Here is a 20576-nt window from a genome sequence, read left to right as displayed (position 1 = left end):
CAATAAGTAAACAAACTTGTTTTTCCTTCTAGTTCGCTTCAATAATGGTTATCAGCGATTCTTTTTAATTCCACGTGAAATGAAAACTACTTCCTATAATACAGAGCGAACACCTTTCAATTAAATTATATTGATCATCGAGAAGTACTAGGAGCGACTCAAGTTGAAGAGAGTTATCCATTTCTCGAGAGGTATTGATTTTTTTTTCTGATGGCTTCGCCTGGTTAGCTCGGCTGAATTACATCTGTGTGTTTTGTATCCAATATTCGCACGTGGAATAAACACTGTTTGGAGGCCATTGATGAAACTTTGGGAGAACTTTGTTGTAATCTTTCACCGACATGCTTCTCAATCCTAATTAAATTGTTAATCTATCGAAGTTGGCCGGCGTTCGTGAAGGTATACAGGGAGTTGTTATTGGCAGCAAATGGTGGCAGACTCCAGAGCGGAATCACCCCCCAAAGCAATATCTCATATACATTGGACTTATACAGTACAGGAAGTTTCTCAATCTACTGGTCTACTTTGTAAACAACATCAGATATACAATCATCGGTGCTTATATTGATCTTTGAGGGACCATACAAATGTATGTAAATCTCTTTACTACGTTAGATAATTTTTTTCTAGGTTAGACAAAAAGCCAATACAAAAATTAATGTGACATTTGTGCTGGTAACATACATTTATATAATTTTTCTGAAATGCTAAAATTGTAGTAAAATCTGAATTAACAAAAAACAAAAAACAAAAAAAACAAAATCAAAGGATGATACATTTGCATTGTGTCTATAAATGTATATATACGTGTTGAGAGGGTAAATCGAGAGAAAATAACGGGTTATGAAGCAAAATTAAGTGCAGAGAAATGATTAGAAAGTCAATATATATATTAAAACTGTCTAAAGCGTACAATGCCAGAAATTTGCAGCATATGAGATGAGAAGTGCAAGTGTTACGTTCAAAATCATAAACTCGTCAGATTATTAGAGTGGTGAGTTGGATAGCTACTAAATGTTACGTGTTCAGGCTAGTCTGTTTAAAAGCCAATTGCAAGTAAACAGCACAGAGCGGGTCGTCTCGTGGGAATGAGAAACCTCCAACCAGCTGAGATACACTTCCATATGCTTACGTGGTTCGTCTACCGGCGGGAGTAGTATAGAAGGTGATCCCCAGTACTGACATCACGAGTGATTTATTTATGAGGCAAGTACCTAGTACTTATTTTTCATACACGACATTCACTATTGAAACAAGCTCCTTCGATTCATTATGTGAATGGCATGGATCGGCGTTCCCAATGATGCTCGAACAGACTTGCTCTCTCGTAGTGTTTGAGGAGCGTATAGTAACTCTCTCGGCTGTTATCATAGAGACTGCTGCTGTTCGTTTTTGCCTTTGAGTGCTTTCACCGATTGATAATCTGGTGCAGTCATTTATAGTTTCGATTTCTATGGAGTTTAATTTGTGAGTGTCACGGCATCTGATTTTATGTGGAGTTGCGAGTGACCAAAGCCATTTAGACTGGACAGGTAAATATATATATCTATGGTTTTTGTTCAAAAAGCAAATGATTTGTTAGCTTCACTGTCTAAATTTAGACCTATTGTTTGATGACATTTTATCATAGACGTAAATGTCTTAAACTATAGCGACCAATACTTTAAGTCAAACGCTACTTGTACACTCTGTCGTTAACTTAGAATGATATGATTTGGTATTCTGACTATTGTAAACTCCGTTAAACGTCCATCTCACTATCATACATGTACATACATCATCATCATCATCATCATCATCATCATCACCATCATCATCATCATCATCATCACCATCACCATCATCATCTTCATCATCATCATCATCATCATCATCATCATCATCATCATCATCATCATCATCATCATCACCATCATCATCATCACCATCATCATCACCATCACCATCATCATCATCATCATCATCATCATCTTCATCATCATCATCTTCATCATCATCATCATCATCATCATCACCATCATCACCATCATCATCACCATCATCATCATCATCACCATTATCATCATCATCATCATCATCATCATCACCATCATCATCATCATCATCATCATCACCATCATCATCATCACCATTATCATCACCATCATCATCACCATCATCATCATCATCACCATCATCATCATCATCATCATCATCATCACCATCATCATCATCATCATCTTCTTCTTCGTCGTCGTCGCCATTACATTCACCACCACCACCTCCACCACCATGAAATGACAAATCATTCACTTGAAACATAAATTGCTTTCTGTAATTTATATATAGTGAAGTATCAAGATTTTCTTACAAACAGTTTATTTGGACCCAAAAATCAAAAATTTCCTACCTACTTAAATGTTGCCAAGATGTTACTTTTTATTGCATCTAATTAACGGTTTATTTATTGAGTTTTCGCTTTTATGAATGAATATTTAATGATGTATTCCCTAGAGCGTCTTTTGTAAATCCTTATACAATATTAAAATGTTTGGTTTCTTCGCTCTCCAGTCCACTATATATACCGTGACAATCTGTGTTACTGACTCACGAAGGGTGATGTGTACTTGGGCTAACACAACCTTTCGGATGTCTTCTTGAGTTATGGTAAGACAATGTATATATCGATTAATCAATCACCTGGTTACCGTCAGTAGCGATATGCCTCTACTTGAGCGAATTTATCCCTGAGCGGATCATTTTTATTAAGAAACAAGAAATTACAGTATGGTTTAGAACAAAATGTAAACAAATTATGGTATTATTCATTTATTGTTTGCCCCCCTTTGCGATATCCCCCTCCCCCCCCCCCCCCCCCCCCCCCCCGAGTCCCTTCCTCCTCCTCCCCCCTCCCCAAGTCCCTTCCTCCTCAAAAAAAAAAAAAAATATTGCAAACACATATCTTTTATATCCAGATACTGGTAACGAGGTATCAATGTGATTTAAATTAACCTAACTAATAAAAATCTTCTTTTATAATCACGAGATTACTATTGTGATTACAAGTTACAAGTTGATTGTAATGCAGTGCCGACTACACGAATATTTCATAGTGTCATTTAGGGGTCCACAGACTCGAATGAATAAATTATCGGATAAGTCCAATAAGATCGTGTGTAGTTCATTCTCGTCCATCAAGGGACCTGATAATTTGTTACAGTCTACAAGTATTTCTACTCTCCCTTGTGTGTATGGCACATTTTTAGACTTTTTTTGGAGGCTTGATTAAAATTCGATAAAAATGACACCCCGGGGTTAATTTTCTGTATCAATGAGCACCGGGGGTGTCATTTTTACCTGAATTTAATCTTGCCCCTTAAACGTCTCAAAATGTGCTATACACACTAGGGAAGGTCCAAATACTTGTAGACTGTAACAATTTCTCAAGTCCCTGTGCTTACCATTATCCGGGCATAGCTTTGTGGAATATTTCTGTCTTGCGATGTCTCCGTTATTCTGACAATAAATAATCCAGACATTTATTCAGAAACAGCTTTTGTAATAACGAGATTCCATTTTCCTCTCTGATGGTTCGGAGAAAATAATTGGTCTGCCGTATCCCCATAGCAAGTTTGTACGGTACAACTAATCAAGCAGTGTCTGCTATGTCGCTACTAATGTACAATCCAAGACTAGCCATAAATAGACTTTTTTTTCTCTCTTATGGACAAATCGACAAATAAACAGATATGAGGCGTATTGTATGAATGAATGCTAGTACATCGTGATAGCAAGTCTTCAGATATTAAATGTATCTTTTAAATTGACCCCAAGAAATGAAACATGGATGTTTTTCTATGGACCTGCACCTGTCCATCAAGATTTTAACATCTACTTCGACCTATTTTGAATTTCTTAAGTCGCCTCCTAGGTACGTTTGTATCAACACGCAGGCCCTTAGTTCCTAGAAGGACAAAACAGCTGTATGATGTCCCTAGCATCACTGACGAGTCGTAGAAGGACGAAACAGCTGTAGGATATCTCTAACATCATTGACAAGTCCTAGAAGGACAAAACAGTTTATGATGTCCCTAACATCACTAACAAGTCTTAGAAGGACGAAACAAATATATGATGGCTTTTTAACCATCATTGACGACCCCTAGGAGAACAAAACAGCTGTATAATGTTTCTAGCATCACTGACGAGTCGTAGAAGGATAACACAGCTGTATGATGTCTATAACGTCACTGACGAGTTACATCTGTATGGTGTCCGTTACGTCACGGACGAGTCCTAGGAGGACAAAACAGTTTATGATGTCCCTAACATCACTAACAAGTCTTAGAAGGACGAAACAAATATATGATGGCTTTTTAAACATTATTGACGACCCCTAGGAGAACAAAACAGCTGTATAATGTTTCTAGCATCACTGACGAGTCATAGAAGGACAAAACAGCTGTATGATGTCCCTAACATCACTGACGAGTTATTAGAAGGACAAAAAAGCTGTTTGATGTCCCTAACATCACTGACGAGTCCTAGAAGGACAAAACCGCTGTTGGTGTCTCTAACATTATTGACTAGTTCCTAGAAGGACAAAACCGCTGTATGGTGTCTATAACGTCACTGACGAGTCCTAGAAGGACGAAACAAATATATGATTTCTCTCTAACCATCATTGACGAACCCTAGGAGAACAAAACAGCTGCATAATGTTTCTAGCATCACTGACGAGTCGTAGAAGGACAACACAGCTGTATGATGTCCCTAGCATCACTGACGAGTCGTAGAAGGACAAAACAGCTGTGTGATGTCCCTAGCATCACTGACGAGTTATTAGAAGGACAAAACAGCTGTTTGGTGTCTATAACGTCACTGACGAGTCCTAGAAGGACGATCACTGACGAGTCCTAAACTTATAGAAGGACAAAACAGCTTATGACGTCCGTAACATCATTGATAGAAGGACGAAACAAATATATGATGGCTCTCTAACCATCATTGACGACCCCTAGGAGAACAAAGCAGCTGTTTAATGTTTGTAACATCACTAACGAGACCGAGAAGGACAAAAATGCTGTATGATGTCCCAAACATCACTGACAAGTGCTAAAAGGACATCACTGACGAGTCCTAGAAAGACGAAATAGATATAGATGTAGTTTGATTGGCTCTACTGTATCTGCTTAGATCTGGTGTGTCGTTGTACAATCCTTCATTAAGATTTCGGGCTCTTTCCATCAACATTCATGCGTAAATTATTTTTCTGTTTGTAGAAGGGTTGATGACGTGGGTAATATTTACGGGCTGGTATTGTATATATGTGTGTGTTAGTGTATGTAACATATCTCTGCGTTCCGTCACCTGTATCTAACGCTGGTAAAGTCGATGTCGTTTTGTGTAAGCGGTAAGTAATCGATATGTTAAGACACGCGCATTGTTAGAAGCACTTTAACAGGTGTTTCCTTTGTTTACATAAAAATATCTTTTCAATAAGGAAACATTTTCATGGCATGTGTAAAAAGAGGTAATGGATGGTGTTTGGAGGGAGGGAGGGAGGGAGGAAATATGGATTGATGGATAATGGATGGAGGGTGGATAGATTGGTGAGGAGGGAGGGATGATTGGTGGATGGAAGGAGGGATTATCGATGGATTGTGGGAGGGAGGGAGGGAGGGAGGGGGATCGATGGATGGATGGAGGGAGTGAGGATAGGATGGATGGATGGATGGATGGATGGATGGATGCAGATATCTTCAAATATCATATACTTCTTCAAACGTGTTCTTTTGAAGTTTTACAGATGCCACGATTAAACATTTTGAGATGCGTGTCACAGACAAATATCACTTAAAATTCTATCAGAACAGCTGCACGTGTAGGAGATGTTGAATATTCATAACAATATCAGATTGAGCGATTCACCGTGAAATTAATTCGATGTAAATATCTAAATATAGAAATTCTAATTAAGTCTTTTGCTAATAAATTGTTTGCCACAAAAGTGTGATTATTGTTACTAAAGAGAGCTCGATACCAATTGTAAACAATTGGACCCGATACATATAGGAAACAGCCAAAGTTTTTTCCACGGTTCTGTTCAGCAATCAATAAATCAATGAATTGTATGACTGCACGTTTAGGGACGCTTTACAAATTCGTGTGAATAGAATACAAACATCAAACAGTTTTTGTTTTTCTTTATATCTAACTGTGAATATAACGACATCTCATACTAGAATCATTGATAACGATTCACAATGTACATATGTAATGTTTGTTTACGATATAGTTCGTATGTTTGAAATTCAACTCTCTGTGACATTGTACAGTTTTTTTTTCTGTTGCGGGCTTCAGTAATTGTGGTAGTTTGGACGTCGTTATTTATACAGGGACCACGGAACCAAATTATTTCCCATAGACGATAATGTTAACGTTTACCACTGTACTGCTTAAATGGAGTTTTCTATCACTGGTCCAGTAGCTATAATTTTGAAAAATGTCATCTCAGAAACCTCTAAATAGAATGATAAAAAATTCTACCAATTTGAACTTTTTTTTATATGGGTGCCACCATCTTGTATTGAATGCAGCACCAAAAATTCATCTGAATTAACAACAAAATACACACTTACTTAACTCCCCCTGGCAAAAACAGGCTAGCAAAGAAATAACCTTTTTTCTATATATTTTACATCTACATGTATTGCCCAACCCACATATTAAAACTTTGGAAACTTCTCTCACCTAAATATCCAATCAGTAGGCCCCGATGCATTCACCTTCCTATTAAATCTTCTGCGCAAACGGGGAAAACCCACAATCTATTTTTGATTTGGTTCTGTGGTCCCTATAGCGGGCTTCACAGACACATTAATGTTCACATTGGCCATTGATGTTTGAATGTCGACTGCTTTAATTGGTACCTGAGTGGTTTTAAAAGCGTTTGGTGACTGAACTTTAATTTATATTTATTGTTTTGATTTTCGTCTTCCCATTTATTTCATGTCAGTTCCTAAAAGTTTACATTCTTAACTAATTTCTATTTTTTTGTGTGTGCTGTTTCAAATGTGTCCACTTACAGTGCAACACACATCGCCAAACCTCTTTTTTTTTTATCTACTTTTGAGGGAAATGATTACTCAGGTTGACCGTTTTTTTTATCTAAAGTAAGTTCATTTCGTTCTAAGAGAGAATTGATCAGAAAACCGAATTTCCAGAAAAGAAGCCATTACGGGTTTGCTCGATTTTTCGGCCGAACACACGACTGCCATATAAATTGGTCGCCGGTCACAAGTTTGTTAGAGCGCACGTCCGAAACGTCACTTTGGAATCTCAGTATTTGACATATTGTAGTTCATAGAGTTCATTCAAATTTAGGCGGAAGTGACGTCATTACTTTCCCTGTGGGACACTAATCTGATTCATACCTAGCTAAATATATTGATATTTTCATAATATATGATGGTTTCAATCATCCATAGCTAATGAGAGAAACTCCATGATATATTTAGCGGTTCAGGCCTAAGGTTAACAGGCGTACTCGGGTGTTTAAAGGTACCTTTTATATGACCACTGGGAGCTAACACGTGTTGTTCGCGTGAAAATGCACGTGTCTCGTAAACATACGGGAATTGCTGTGGACATTAAATTTTGTATTAATTCTTGAGATATGTGAATATGGCGATATCCTACGAGAGCCATTCGATGTAGTTATGTATGTCAATACACGACCTTCACACGAACAGCCTTAATACACCGGAAAGGTATATATATATACATGTAAATGTAAAAATGTACGATTTGCCTCTGTTCCAGATCCTTGTTACATATATATATTCCATCACTTCAGAAAATTCCTGAACTGATTTTTTCGTCGGAAAAAAATTACATAATCTAAGAAGAATTCCTTTTAAACTAATATATTTCTCTTAGATCCAATTAGTCTTTTTACCTGTATAAAATTTTAAGTTAAGAAATTGCTTTTTGTTAAGAAGCGTTGAAGAAACTGTTACCAGGTGACATTTATAAGGATATACATATACTGTAGTTGTTATAGATGTGGAAACATACTTTAATTACAGAAATCGTTCCGGTCTGATCTATTGTCTCCCAAATGTCGGGTTCAGACAATGCCAGGTACTTTTGTAGCGTTAATGTCTGGCTATGAAATCCTAGAAGTCGATATGATCCGCAAATGTATACAGTCGTTTTTATTATCTCAATTCTGTTTATACGGTGTATGACAAACACATTGGAGGTCGCCATGTTCAAAGCCAATAATTGAAAATAATGATAAGCGCTGTCAAAAGTGACGAATACAATTGTATTTGTGTGTACATACCTGAAGTTCCCATCTAATCACACACGATATAATCCGAAAACAAATATTTCTGAAGATTGGTTTCAAATATTTCCGGATAAAACATAGTGACAATTTCTTGTAGTCACGATCCAGTCAATGCTTTAGAATCTAACCCATCCTGAACATTCAATATAGTCCTCAGCACTGTCATCAAACTATAAACGCTATATCTTGATTAGGAAATACCTCTTTATAATGTCTATATGAAATACTTCTTTATAATGTCTATATGAAATACCTCTTTATAATGTCTATATGAAATACCTCTATATAATGTCTATAAGACATACCTCTTTATAATGTCTATATATTTACCATTGTATGGCACTGCCACTAAATAACCCTACCAATTCAGTTGCGAGTTCACCAGCTTATGAACTGCCAACAGAAATTTGAATTTGAAAATTTCAAAAAAAAAATCGCACGACAAATAAAAAATCGCAGATGGTAAATATAAGCATTGAAAGGCTTTCAGTTGGCATTCATAGTCAATATGAATGCCAACTGGACAGAGGCAAATTTCATGAAGCGCGCTATGACTATGAATGCCAACTGAAAGCCGTTCAATGCTTAAATGAAATACCTCTATATAATGTCTATATGAAATACCTCTTTATAATGTCTATAAGAAATACCTCTATATAATGTCTATAAGAAATACCTCTTTATAATGTCTGTATGAAATACCTCTTTATAATGTCTATAAGAAATACCTCTATATAATGTCTGTATGAAATACCTCTATATAATGTCTGTATGAAATACCTCTACATAATGTCTATATGAAATACCACTTTATAATGTCTATGTGAAATACCTCTTTATAATGTCTGTATGAAATACCTCTATATAATGTCTATATGAAATACCTCTATATAATGTCTATATGAAATACCTCTATATAATGTCTATATGAAATACCTCTATATAATGTCTATATGAAATACCTCTATATAATGTCTATATGAAATACCTCTTTATAATGTCTATATGAAATACCTCTATGTAATGTCTATATGAAATACCTCTTTATAATGTCTATATGAAATACCTCTATATAATGTCTATATGAAATACCTCTTTATAATGTCTATATAAAATACCTCTATATAATGTCTATATGAAATACCTCTATATAATGTCTATATGAAATACCTCTATATAGTGTATATATGAAATACCTCTTTATAATGTCTATATGAAATACCTCTATATAATGTATATATGAAATACCTCTATATAGTGTATATATGAAATACCTCTTTATAATGTCTATATGAAATACCTCTATATAATGTCTATATGAAATACCTCTATATAATGTCTATATGAAATACCTCTATATAATGTCTATATGAAATACCTCTTTATAATATCCAAAGGAAATACCTCTGTTTAAAGTCACATCTCTATAAGAAATACCTCTTTGTAATGTCTATCGAAAATATGACCTAATTTACCTTATTGTCTCTATGTTTTTGTACCTGTGTTCCTACATCATATTTCTAAATACCACGACTTCTGTTTTTGTCAGCTATCATGTAGAATTTATATCTTTTCTGATTTGTTTATCCTCTAAACCTTCTCCTTTCTTTCTTTCTCCAAAATATCTGATTTCTAATTATCCATGATTGATGTCAGTCAAAAATAGAATAGTTATCTTTATCAAGCACCGCAAAAAACGAAATAACATCACGCAACATGACATATTAGGATGCGATTTTTAAAAATACGAAAATAAAGCTAAATAAAAAAGGCCGGTATCAAGCACAATCCTATGAATGCTTCACGATGATCCATCTCTTTCGAGATATCATCTTAATCAGAACAGTGTTTACCAACAAATAACAATGGGTTTAGATAACCTAATTTATTAATGTCTCGGCACACTTGTTAATTAATTATAAAAATTACACTTGTGGAAACCTGACACTAATGCAAAGTAACAAGATCAATTTTCGGACGGCGGAATCCTCGTTACGGGAGCAGGCTTGTCTGGTTCCTGTATCGATCAGGGAAGCGACGATACTCTAGCTTTGATTAGATTTTAGAAGATTACTTTACTTATAGAGAAAATTGAACTAACATGTCATCATTATTATTTAACACAGACGGAAAATTTGTTTAAAAAATTAAAGATGATGCGAACTATATTTTGTCATTTTTGTTAGATTTTTAACAGCGTTGCAGGCGTTCTATATATATATCTTAAATGGCGATCGTTTTTTGTTGTTTTCTACTGCATTTCTGCTTTGCTTTGCAATTGGTTTTTGGGGTGAAACTTGTATATATATACTTTAGATTTATAAACGTGATTAATCTTTAATGATTTTGTTTTTCTTCCAAAATCGTTTGATAATGTTTTTTTCACAGCGACATTGCAATTGGCCAAGTTACCAAAAGCGCGGTCATTTAGCAAAACGCTTTCGTCAGAATTAGTCTATACAAGATTTGTTCACCGAAAACAATAAGTTTTTGGACTTCACAAAGGAAGTATATAAAAATACGCCAAAATTAACAAGTTATCGGGCATATCGCTTGGCATTATATTGCACTGAAATAACCATTCCTGTCGGGCGAAATAGCCAAGTAGTGAAATAACATCGTACTCGCAGAATCACGCACAATAGTGTCATTTAAAAAAATTGTATATGTAAATAAGTCGTTTTGGCAAAGATTAGCATAAATACATATGTCTCTCTCATACACTGCTAATATTTTGTCGCGAAAGAATGATCAAATGACCTCAATCTTCATAAGGAATACATTGGATTGTTATTGCCAATTGCATTCATACAGCCGTAAACGCAACCTGGCATACTGCCCTTCAATGATAGGTTGAAGTGAAATGGCATCGAGGTTTACGTATTATCAGTGTCCACGTGATAACAGTCTTCCGAATGTTTGCCACTGAAGATGGTATCGTGTTAATTCATTGAGAGGAGAAGCGTCAAATAGTTCTGATCCAGTCGCGGTAATGGCCGAATGTCCATTACCTCATGATCATACAGGAAATTAGACAGCATTGTACAATGTTGCAGACAGTGTATACCGTACGAGCACATATTGCGTAGTTGCAATTTGAAGAAAAAATAATTTATTATCACATATCGTGAAATAATTTTGTCTATTTGTCTACTTTGTTAAAATCATAAACAAAATTTGCCTTTAAATCATTTAGAATTAACTCACTTTTACAGGTTTCATTTACGCATGCGTATTAAAGAGGAAATGACGCTGACTCATCTCTCCGCCCCATGGAACAGATGCTGGTGTGCATATTTCTGATTCAATGGATAACTTTCGTCAACCTCGCCTTGTCGACAGCAGGTAAGAGAAAATGTTACTTAAGTCAACCTCGCCTTGTCGACAGTAGGTTCGGGGGATTTTGTAAGCTTAGTCAACCTCGCCTTGTCGACAGTAGGTTCGGGGGATTTTGTAAGCTTAGTCAACCTCGCCTTGTCGACAGTAGGTTCGAGGGATGTGTCAGCTTAGTCAACCTCGCCTTGTCGACAGTAGGTTCGGGGAATGTGTGAGCTTAAATGTAGTCAACCTCGCATTGTCGACTTCAAGTTAAGCGGAAACTGTAAGCTTAGTCAACCTCGCCTTGTCCTCGCCTTGTCGACAGTAGGTTCGATGGAATCGGTAAGCTTAGTCAACCTCGCCTTGTCGACAGTAGGTAAGGGGGGGGGGGGGGGGCACGGGGGGGGGGGGGGGGGGGGGGGGAGGGGGGAGCGGGGGGGGGGGGGGGGGGGGGGGGGGATTGTAAGCTTAGTCAACCTCGCCCCTTGTCGACAGTAGGTTCGGGGGAATTTGCAAGCTTAGTCAACCTCGCCCCTTGTCGACAGTAGGTTCGGGGGAATTTGCAAGCTTAGTCAACCTCGCCTTTGTCGACATAGGTTTGGGGAAATTGGTAAACTTAGTCAAGCTCGCCTTGTCGACGGTAGGTTCGATTAAAGCTTAGTCAACCTCGCCTTGTCGACAGTAGGGTAGATGAAAGCTTAGTCAGCTTGACCTTGTCGACAGTAGGGTAGATGAAAGCTTAGTCAGCCTAGCCTAGTTGACAGTAAGTCAGAAGAAATTTTCTAAAAGCTTCTATAAAGCGTATGCTTCTTTCAAACTGATTGTCTGAAATTCCGATAGGAAAATGTGACGGAGCCAACCAAATAGCCTGTATTGAAACGAGTTTTTTTCACTAAGCTGACCCACGGATGATATTTTAATGAGTAGCGTGACGTAGTGGGTATCCGACGATGAGGGAATTGTAAGCTTAGTCAAAATATCCTTGTCGACAGCAGGTCAGGGGGAATGGTTAAGTCAACCTCGCCTTGTCGACAGCAGGTCAGGGGGAATGGTTAAGTCAACCTCGCCTTGTCGACGGCAGGTCAGAGGGAATGGTTAAGTCAACCTCGCCTTGTCGACAGCAGGTCAGGGGGAATTGTTAAGTCAACCTCGCCTTGTCGACAGCAGGTCAGGGGGAATTGTTAAGTTAGTCAACCTCGCCTCGCCTTGTCGACAGTGATTGTTTTAGGTAAGGAAGAAACGGTAAGCTTCGTCGATAGAAATCAAATATATATTGAAACATATTTCAATATATCAGATTATACAGACATAGATTTCACCACATAAACAGACTAGTCTAATCAGTTCATCTCCAAGTAAGTTTCCGAACATTTCTCGGCCTTTTTTGTAATGTGAATCACGTGATTATACGTCATAGAATTGCCCTGTGTCACGCAGGATCTCGTCGGGTCATGTGAAGGCTGTTATCACAAATATGGCATTCCGAAGATAAAACACCAGAAACCTTCCGATTAGAGGAAATGGTGAGCTTAGTCGGCCTCGTTTTGTTGACAGCATGTAAAGGGAAATATTAACTTAAGTCAACCTCGCCTTGTCGGTTATCAAATCAAAGTATATTTAGTTATAAGATACATTGGTATGTCACATTTGTTTGTTTGTTTGTTTGTTGGGTTTATCGCCTAGAACAACCAGGGTCATTTTGAGACGAGATTACCTTATAGTCGATGGTGACTGTCTCTCAGAACAACATACTAGGGCCCGTCGAAAGCAATTAGGGTAAAGTGTCTTGCCCAAGGACGCAACCATGACAGCACATGCCGGCCCGTTTTTCAGCTTCCCAAGTGTCGCGATAAACAAAATTATAGTGCAAACACATGTAAGTAGCTATAAATAACTAGCTATAGAGCACATTGATTTGATTTTTATCTGTATCTATTAAGCTGTATTTTCTTCGTTGAGGTCAAAAAGGTGAACACGTGGTATCCCCAGTGAAATACATGTAAACATGGTTGTTTGTGGTAGTACATCTAAGGTGCTTTTGGTCTGTTTGCAAAACCTTAAACAAAACCGGCAAGGCCCGGAATCGAACCTGCATCAACAGTATAAGAACTCGCTGTATTTCTGTCTTCACCGAAACCATTCTCTAAACATAGAACTGCGTTTTTCACCAAATACGTCCTCACATCATGGCAAATAGCGTGTCCGTTCTGTGACTTGAACAAGCGACCTCTCACACTCTATTCCTAGCCTAAATTGAAACTCGACCCAGCATGAACTCGAAAAACTGTATTTTTCTCTCTCTTTGAAAGTGTTATCTTCTAGTGTCTGTAGACGCCGCCATTTTTCCATCGATACACCTCGGAATTATTGACGGTACAGTAATACACCGAATGCGACACACATCGGAGATTTGATTCCGAACATTGACGGAATAAGAGCGCAAGATATAGACACACGGTAGTAAAAAATGAGTCACATAACTATATTTAGATACAGCGTCCGATCACGTGACTATGATTAGATACGAATAAACCACACGTGACTATGGTTAGATACTGCGATCACGCGCCTAATGTTAGATACGACACAACACGCGACTATATATGGTAATGTAAAAGGAAAGCGACGGTCGGTGTGGCTTGTACATAGTGTTAAATACGGTCTCTGTCACTCAGCCTGCTGTATATTGGCTGAGGAGGCAGAGCCGTGGATAATCACGCCGGAGACCTCGGTTCGATTCCTGTCTGGGCACCCGGCACGGGGCAATCGTGACTGATGTTAGATACGACACGTCACGTGACTATGGTTTAATACTGAGGATACGTCACGTGACAAGATGTCACACGATACATGACTATGGTAAGATATTAGCGATCACGTGACTAATGTTAGATACGGCAAGTCACGTGACTATGGTTAATATTGCGACACGCCACTTGACCAATGTTATATACGATACGACACATAACTATGGTTAGATACTGCGATCACGTGACACGTGGCAGATGCGACACGTCACGTGGCTATGTTTAGATACTGCGACACGTAATGCGATTATGTTACATACGACACGTCACGTGATAATTATTAGTCACGACACCTCACGTGACTATATTGTTATCGACGGAACGTTCGATAACATGCGACGTTCTTAAAAGTCGTTAGACGCATTGAATAAAACTACTCACAGTAAATGGTACAGATCGACATGCCCAGTTTATCAGATATAATAACTGTCGTGTATATTATCAGAAAGTGCTCACTGATAAACAAACAGCCCGAAATGTCGACATTTTCGATTTAATATTAAGCATAATGCGTCCGGCGGTGATTAGAAGAGAGCAGAATCACATTAGAAAGTCACTTTAATACATTTTCTTGTCAAAACGTGCAATCTTAAAGACGTTTTATGATATCTGACTGCAAACTGCGGTCGTCTGTGTGTAATCGGTTCACGCTCACTGCAGAATAGACAGGAACCCCACAGCAATTTGGCCGACGACAATTGGATTATCATGAAGAGTTCACACCCTAAATATGCTTCAATCATTAAAAGCGAGTTTTGTTCTAAATAACGTAAAATGACAGAAAACCAAAACACAGATCGTTGTCTGTCGTCTGTTTATTAGCAAGGACCCTTTTTGTCTTCATTTGAACAACTTTGATAAGATTGTGTTTTCTGTTTATCAACCCCTGGGTCGTCTTAATACGATCCCGGGTGTGACAGGATGTTCAACCTTCCAAAAATTAAATTCCAGGAAATATTTCTAAAAAAACATGTTGAACGGCATCCACCTGGAAAATATATGTCCCTAGGAGAAAGATTAATTAACAAAATAATTAATGATGTTTTGTTTTCACTGTCAAAATCGTCATTAAGGAGTTACATTTGTATTGACGATTGTTAAAAAAATAAAAAAAAAATAAAAAAAATCCTACCGATTTTCAACATACAAAAAGCGTATTTCTCTCGAACTATTAAGGTAAAAAACAAAGGTTATTTTTTTTTTTTTTAAACTTATTCTAACCGTACAAAAGTGTAGTGAAATGATGTGCTTTAGATTTATATAAAACATTCTACAAATTAAATACAGCTGAATATTTCAGAATGTCCAATAACTGGATGGTCCTTTTCCTTTTCCAATCAGATCCACCAAGTTGAACGTTCGGAAGATAATGATGTTCCGTCACCATCTGTCCTCTCCATCACCTCTACGTCACGTTCTGATGCCGTCTCTCAATCTCCTCTCACATGTCCGTCCCAAACTCAACACTTTGTTCACTCTATCCTTTTACCGTAAAACCCCCCAAGGGCCCAAAACCGACACTACCGTGACAGCATTTGGGGAAAATATCGAAATATCACACTCTACATCGCGATAGCAAACTTTGGCACATCCGCAAAAAAACGTAAAATCTGGGTAATTTTCTGATAAGGGCAATAATGTTATCTGTCAAATTTATCATACTGGTTATCAATTTTCTCACCCTTGGTTGATCTAAGAGAGATATTTTAAAACCATATGCTAATGTTGTGCATTTCTCATGATTCATGCTTCTTTAATATAATCATTCTTTTGTTGATCATTGTTTGTTTGCTGTGTTTATCGCCCCGTGAACGGTCAGTGTTATTTTTAGGTTTGATATCATTGAAGTAGTTGGTGGCTACCTCACTGAACAACATACAGGAGGCCCGTTGCATTCCATCCAGAGTAATAAGGATAAAATTTCTTGTCCAAGGACACAACCACGACCTCACAGACCCGTTTCTCAGCTTCCTGAGACACACAAAATGACACGAGCACGAAGCGTCCAACCATGCACCTCAGATTTTCACCTGAGATATTACCATCGCAGCCCCTGTGTTAATCATATAGAAATACTTGTTACTATATTTGATATTATCATCTTAGCTAATTATTTTATAGAAGTTTTGGTTTTCGGTTAAAAAACAAGTCATAAAAAACGTAAATTTGCGAATCTGTCCGATATATAAATACTGTTGCTTATTTGCTTATTTGCCATTTTGCTGATATCCACTATAACGCAACCAGACGACTTCGTTTCCGTAGATTAAACTTCAATAAGCTTATTGCTCAGAAAAATATGATCAAGTGTGAATATACCTCTCTCTCTCTCTCTCTCTCTCTCTCTCTCTCTCTCTCTCTCTCTCTCTCTCTCTCTCTCTCTCTCTCTCTCTCTCTCTCTCTCGGGGGGAATTCACTACATGTTTAATTAAGAATTTCTAATTGGCATAGTTTCCGATTACATACATAAACCTCTCATAGAGGGCTTCTATCGTACAAACATTGTGATCTCGTGTCAGTGTTAGTTAAATAGTTACTGGTTTAACGCCTACATGACTCCTCCCATTTCTTGGTTTGGTCTCTTGGTACACACTGGCCTAGTTATAGGCGACCAGGGTTCGAGTCCCGATCACCCGTGAAAGGGTTAGGTGTTGAACTTTATATACCGGACCACGTGGGTTTCCTTTGGATACCAACCATCCGGAACTCCTCTTTTTTTCAAGAACACCAGAGGAGTTCCGGATGAGTTACCAAATAAATAAGCGTTACATGTAGCTTCGGGGTATCCTAAGCCATGCATGAATGCCACCTCAACCGTAACAAGAAAGATAAATACTTAATTCAATAAGTATTAAAACAAATCAACTAGAGTATTCGAATCCCAGAGAGAGCGATATTGTACAAAAAAAAGGAACAGGTGAGTGTGTGTGTGTTTTTTTCAAGTATCGACAAAGATAAAATAAACAAATAAATAAATTAAGCATTTGCGAAGTAATGGTTCCAGTTACGACCTTTATATTAGCTAACGAGAGGAAGCCTGGACAGATCTCAGGGACTTGATAATATGTCAAAGGTTTCATGTATTTGGACCCTTCCCGGGGGGAATAAACAGGGATGGTGGTGTCATTTTAACCCCCCGCCACCCGCAAAAAAAAAATACATAAATAATTAAATAAATGTCTCGAAACGTGCTATACACAATAGGAAATGTCCAAATGAATGTAGACTAACAAATTGTCAAGTCCCTGTGGGACCGATAGCCGGGAAACAATGGGATCCAGGTAGAGGTATCTCACCCCAGTCCATTGTGATGGTTCAACATCCGGGAATCGAAGCTAGTCATTGCATTATGGGAAAAAGATGGCGACCTTTTAAACAGAACAGTGGAGGTGTTATTTTAAATGTATGACTGAAATGTTGAAATTTATCTGCGCGCCATCCATTTGACCCATTTTACTCCCCAGATATTTGGGTAATGTTAAAGGCACCTATCCGTAATTGAATTGATCACAGTTCTCAATGGAGATGAACGGAAGTTGAGCGTGAAATTAATAAAACAAAATTGCAAGTGCCTCTGACAAATCTTGCAGTATTGAATTTCCAAGATGCACGCTATTCCTTTCCGTGTGAAACGACACGACCGCCTTATAAAATATTCATCACAAGTGCTGTAGCTTCAGTTTATAGATCGAACAAGCATTTCTATTCAAAGTAATCTTTATTAATGTATGAATTTACACTCGGCTTGGCTTCGTTTTAGACGTAACTTTGAGGTAGTTGAAGGTTCAATGAGAACGAGGAAGCAAACATTCATGACGGTCATCGTACAACCCGAATGTTTTTTTTTTTTTTTTTTTTTTTGGTGTGTGTTTATATATATATATATATATCGTATGGCAAGTCCAGAGCCGACGGATTTCAGTGTTTCAATATAATTTCTAAATAAAGAAAAAAAAAACAATTGGAGAATTAAAGCTTTGTCAAACTTTGCTAGCATATGCATGGTGCTCAATACTATACTCTCAATTTTAATATTGAACTCCCTTGGCTAGCAAAGTTGATCTTCATCATAACATACCAGTCTCTTTAAACATATTCATTAAAGTCCCTCAAGGTTTCGTTTTCGCAAATATAACATGTTAAAGGAGTTAATTGTAAGTGGAAAAACGTAACAGATAAGTTATGATATTGTGTCTTGGTACACCGACATTTTTATATCCCATATTTGGGGGAAATGTGTCAATCTAAATGTCAATATATTGTCTTTTTCAATATCATATTCTACGAAAGCTTATATCTAAATCACAGAGGCAGAAAATCGAAACTGTTAAAAACAATTGGAAGAGAAATGATGGCAGAATTGACAGGGTATGTGCTCTAACGGTTATATTGATAAACTGTCTGTGTCGTAATTCAATCATTTGATACCAACTAGACATTTCTTGAATTCCCAGCTGTCTGAATATATTAATCATTGTTTAAACTAGATCTGAATATTTGTACAGAAAGCAGGAAGATTCAGTTTCAGCAACCGCCGCGCTGTATAATGAAACTTAGATATTTCTGATGAAATGTGTCTTTTTCTGTAGTAGTGACATTGATTTTAATGTCTATATATATGGTTTTTGTTTCTGATACTTTATACAACTATCTTTGTAACCAGATCTTGAGCCATCCATTTCGCAGGGGCCTGACGCAGAGTCACGACCGCGGTGGCCGAGTGGTTAAGGTATCTCGACACTTCATCATGATCACTAGCCCTCCACCTCTGGGTCGCGAGTCGAAACCCACGTGGTACTGACCGTAGGCCGGTGGTTTTTCTCCGGGTACTCCTGTTTTCCTTCACCTCCAAAACCTGGTACATCGTTCAATGACCCTAGCTGTTAATCAGGACGTAAACAAGATATGTAACGTGATGTTGGAAATATATACCTGTGACATAAACGCCCGCAGTTTGTTGTGATGCATAAGACTGTGTCCTTCTGTCTTCTCATATACGTTTGTCTGTTCTTCTTTCTGTTCAGTCAACCTGTCATTTCAATTTAGCTCATATGTCGCTAACATTAATTTATTTTCGTATGCATAAGAGAGACACTTATCAAATGGGCATATACCTCTAAAATGAAGCGGAAAGATAACTCTGTGAATGAAATTGAGATGATCTTTATGAAATGGATCTATATTTAAATCAAATTGATATATATATATATTTAAATGGAATGGAGATATCTTTAAATCAAATTGAATGGTTTCAACCCAACGATATCAAATTTCTGAAACACATTTCCGAGATCACTCGCCGCCACTTTTGTTGATATACAATTTCTATAAAGCGTTTGTTACCTTCAATTTGATTGGCTAAAATTCCGATAGGAAAATGTGACGGAGCCAATCAAATAGCATCTATTGAAACGTGAAATTTTCACTGAGTTGATCCATGGGTGATAAGTGTAGCGAGGCGTACTGCAATCAACCGTGGGTATCCGACGATGAGGAAACTCGGTCAAGGGAAACACATACTCTACTATTTAGGTCACCAATTATGAAGAAGTTTTGACGAGGATGGAAGATGTTTAAATATAGACGGGGTAAACTCCCTTTAAAAAGAGATACATTTCAATATATTTCAGATACTCTATCCATGGCTATTATCGACGGATCAATTATCGTGTCAGTGAGTGCTTTCAAGTCTGGTTTGACTGTCTCTGAGTCAGTTGGGTGATCAATTATTGAGTCAAAATTAGTGCTTCCCCTTCTCACTGACAAAGCGGTGCCCGGATTTATCGATTCGTTCTGATCTTTAAAGTGGAACATCCGGGTGTTTTGTGTTTAAACATGTTCTCCAAAACCTATCAATCATTTAAGTTTTTTTTCTGTTGATTTGTAAGATAAACATTTACGTGACTCTTTTAAGATAAAATCTATTCCCCCACAGGGGTGATTTTCTAATGTAGAGTATTGTACATATGTGTACCGAGTATACTGCATAGTTGATAATATTCGCGGCCATTAAATACGCTACGCAAATTAATTCCCACTGATTTTCTACATATACAAACAAAAATTAATTTAGAAAAGTTTTTACTGTATAACTTTTACAAGGCTGTTTGTTTGTT

At 37.4% G+C, this 20576-nt stretch overlaps 1 protein-coding gene across 1 annotated transcript in view; it reads left to right on the top strand.

The window, feature by feature from the left end:
* The first annotated feature begins 744 nt into the window (after positions 1-744).
* The window catches only part of LOC117330865, a 40505-nt gene continuing 20673 nt past the window's right edge, over positions 745-20576 (top strand). Inside the window, exons 1-2 of the mRNA XM_033889404.1 lie at positions 745-1532; positions 11551-11680. Of these exons, the coding sequence (XP_033745295.1) occupies positions 11608-11680 (73 nt within the window). The 5' untranslated portion in view covers positions 745-1532; positions 11551-11607. The remainder of the gene's footprint in view (positions 1533-11550; positions 11681-20576) is intronic.

The sequence above is a fragment of the Pecten maximus genome, chromosome 7 (assembly GCF_902652985.1).
Source record: "Pecten maximus chromosome 7, xPecMax1.1, whole genome shotgun sequence".
Lineage (NCBI taxonomy): Eukaryota > Metazoa > Mollusca > Bivalvia > Pectinida > Pectinidae > Pecten > Pecten maximus.
This window is presented reverse-complemented; position numbering and strand designations above follow the sequence as displayed.